Source organism: Diaphorina citri, unplaced genomic scaffold (genome assembly GCF_000475195.1).
Source record: "Diaphorina citri unplaced genomic scaffold, Diaci psyllid genome assembly version 1.1 scaffold26682, whole genome shotgun sequence".
Lineage (NCBI taxonomy): Eukaryota > Metazoa > Arthropoda > Insecta > Hemiptera > Psyllidae > Diaphorina > Diaphorina citri.
In genome coordinates this window covers 8,899-10,817 of record NW_007404020.1, presented here as the reverse complement: position 1 = coordinate 10,817, position 1,919 = coordinate 8,899, and the positions used below count along the sequence as shown (strand labels likewise).

General features: G+C 36.4%; 1 protein-coding gene across 1 annotated transcript in view; it reads left to right on the top strand.

Moving 5' to 3' along the window:
- Positions 1-396: 396 nt before the first annotated feature.
- Positions 397-1,919, top strand: part of LOC103523559 (E3 ubiquitin-protein ligase synoviolin B-like) — a gene marked incomplete at both ends in the record, with an annotated part of 10,413 nt that continues 8,890 nt past the window's right edge. The window contains 2 exons of the mRNA XM_008488594.1: positions 397-489; positions 637-789. Coding sequence (XP_008486816.1) covers positions 397-489; positions 637-789 — 246 coding nt within the window. The remainder of the gene's footprint in view (positions 490-636; positions 790-1,919) is intronic.

The window sequence follows — 1,919 nt, the reverse complement described above, 5'->3', positions numbered from 1 at the left end:
TACCTTGTCAAACACTAGACAACCTCATCCATAACCCTGTCAGCCATGAAAATCATATTTCCTGCTCATTATGATTCTAATATTGTGTAAATATTAATGAGAATACATTTATTTTATGATGATTATAATTGTAGAAATTAACACTGTAAGGCTGATTGTGACTTTTGCCTCCATCAAAATTAAAAAAAAAAGAAAAAAAAAAAAAAAAACATGATTGATATTTTGACACAGAATTTGAATTATGTTTCAAGAGATGTAGGTAAATTCATGTCAATAGATTTTTTTATGAGAATACCTTTTTCTTGAAGGAAGCACATCTGATAAATAATGAACATGATTTGTATTATTTGTAAATCGCCCATATCCAAAAAATTTAATTTCACTTTCTTTTTTCAGGTGATATACATTCAAGCCCTCATATTGGTGATTCTCGCAGGCAAACTAGTGAAGAAGATTTTCTTTGGACAATTAAGAGCAGCAGAGTTTGAGGTTTGTATCAAAGTAAAAATAAACAATTTGTAACCACCATATTTTAGATAAGCGGCTAATTTTGTCTAAAGAAATTATTACTTTCACCTACAATATAACTTTGCTCATGAAATGCACTTTCCTAACTTCTGATTAAATTATTTTCAGCACTTGATGGAAAGATCCTGGTATGCAGTAACAGAAACTTGCCTTGCCTTCACAGTATTCAAAGATGATTTCAGTCCCAAGTTTGTGGCATTGTTTACCCTGCTGTTGTTTTTGAAAGCTTTTCATTGGCTAACAGAGGACAGGGTTGACTTTGTAAGTAGCTTTTCTTTTTTCAAGAGTTTTTTTTTTTTTTTTTTTTTTTGGGGGGGGGTTTAGGCAGAGTTAGAACACGCAAAACTTTAACCAGTAAAATTAAACCACCCGTCCTAACGAAAACATTCTTCCATAAAAGCCCAGATTATGCGTCACTCGTACTCGGGGAACGGGTACCATTGACTTCGAACCTTTCCTACTCTCTCATGCTATCCTTTAATTTTACCTAGTTTCTACAATCGTTCACCAACCGTCGGGCGCGTTATACCTCACAAAATCACAAATCAAAGACATATACCACCAAACACCGGTGAACATGGTGAACACACCCACAACCGACCAATAATTTGTGGTCGGAATGAGATCCGATCCACTCCGGCAAATTTTATCACCCACACCCTGACACCTCCCATCCATAGATCATGGATCCAACGAGTAAAACGCTCCACTTTGGGGTAGTGATTTTTTAGGAATGCGCCGTCCAATCTGATCACTGTAGTTTGGTATTATTCTCTATAGTTAGTGTCATTTATGAATGAGTATTGGTCAAGGTATATCTCCTTCTTGTGTCGGAACGAGAGGGTCTTCTAAAGAGACAACTCCAGTTAACACACTTCCCGTATAAACTATTCATATAATTGTGTGTGTCAGTCGTCCTACCGCATGAGTTTTGGTTTGTGATAGTATTGTCTCCGAGGGAACCACTGCCACCAGACCATCCGTGGGTGATGTTTCATTTCTAGATCCTCCGGATCTTGTCACTCATTGTGACCTTTTATCTTTATTTAAACAATCAACTATTGTTTAGATCTCCAAACTCTTTTACGTTAAAACTATCGACCATTGTTGGATTACGAAACCCCCCCCTAACAGAGAATCTTTGGTAGGTCTCACCTTTTAGCGTGAACATTTCGACTATTTAAGGACTAAGTGAATGGTTATTAAGACTATACTTTATACATACTATAGTACCCTGAAGAGAGGTAGACTTTAGTTTTATTCATCTGGTTCATTCACTCGACTAGTACAATCTTCTTTGGTTTTATACTTGTTTTGTGACTTGGTTTTGGGGGTGTCACTCTATTGGTAGTATCCAACTTTCATTTTGACTGTTTTGATGAAGGGGGGCA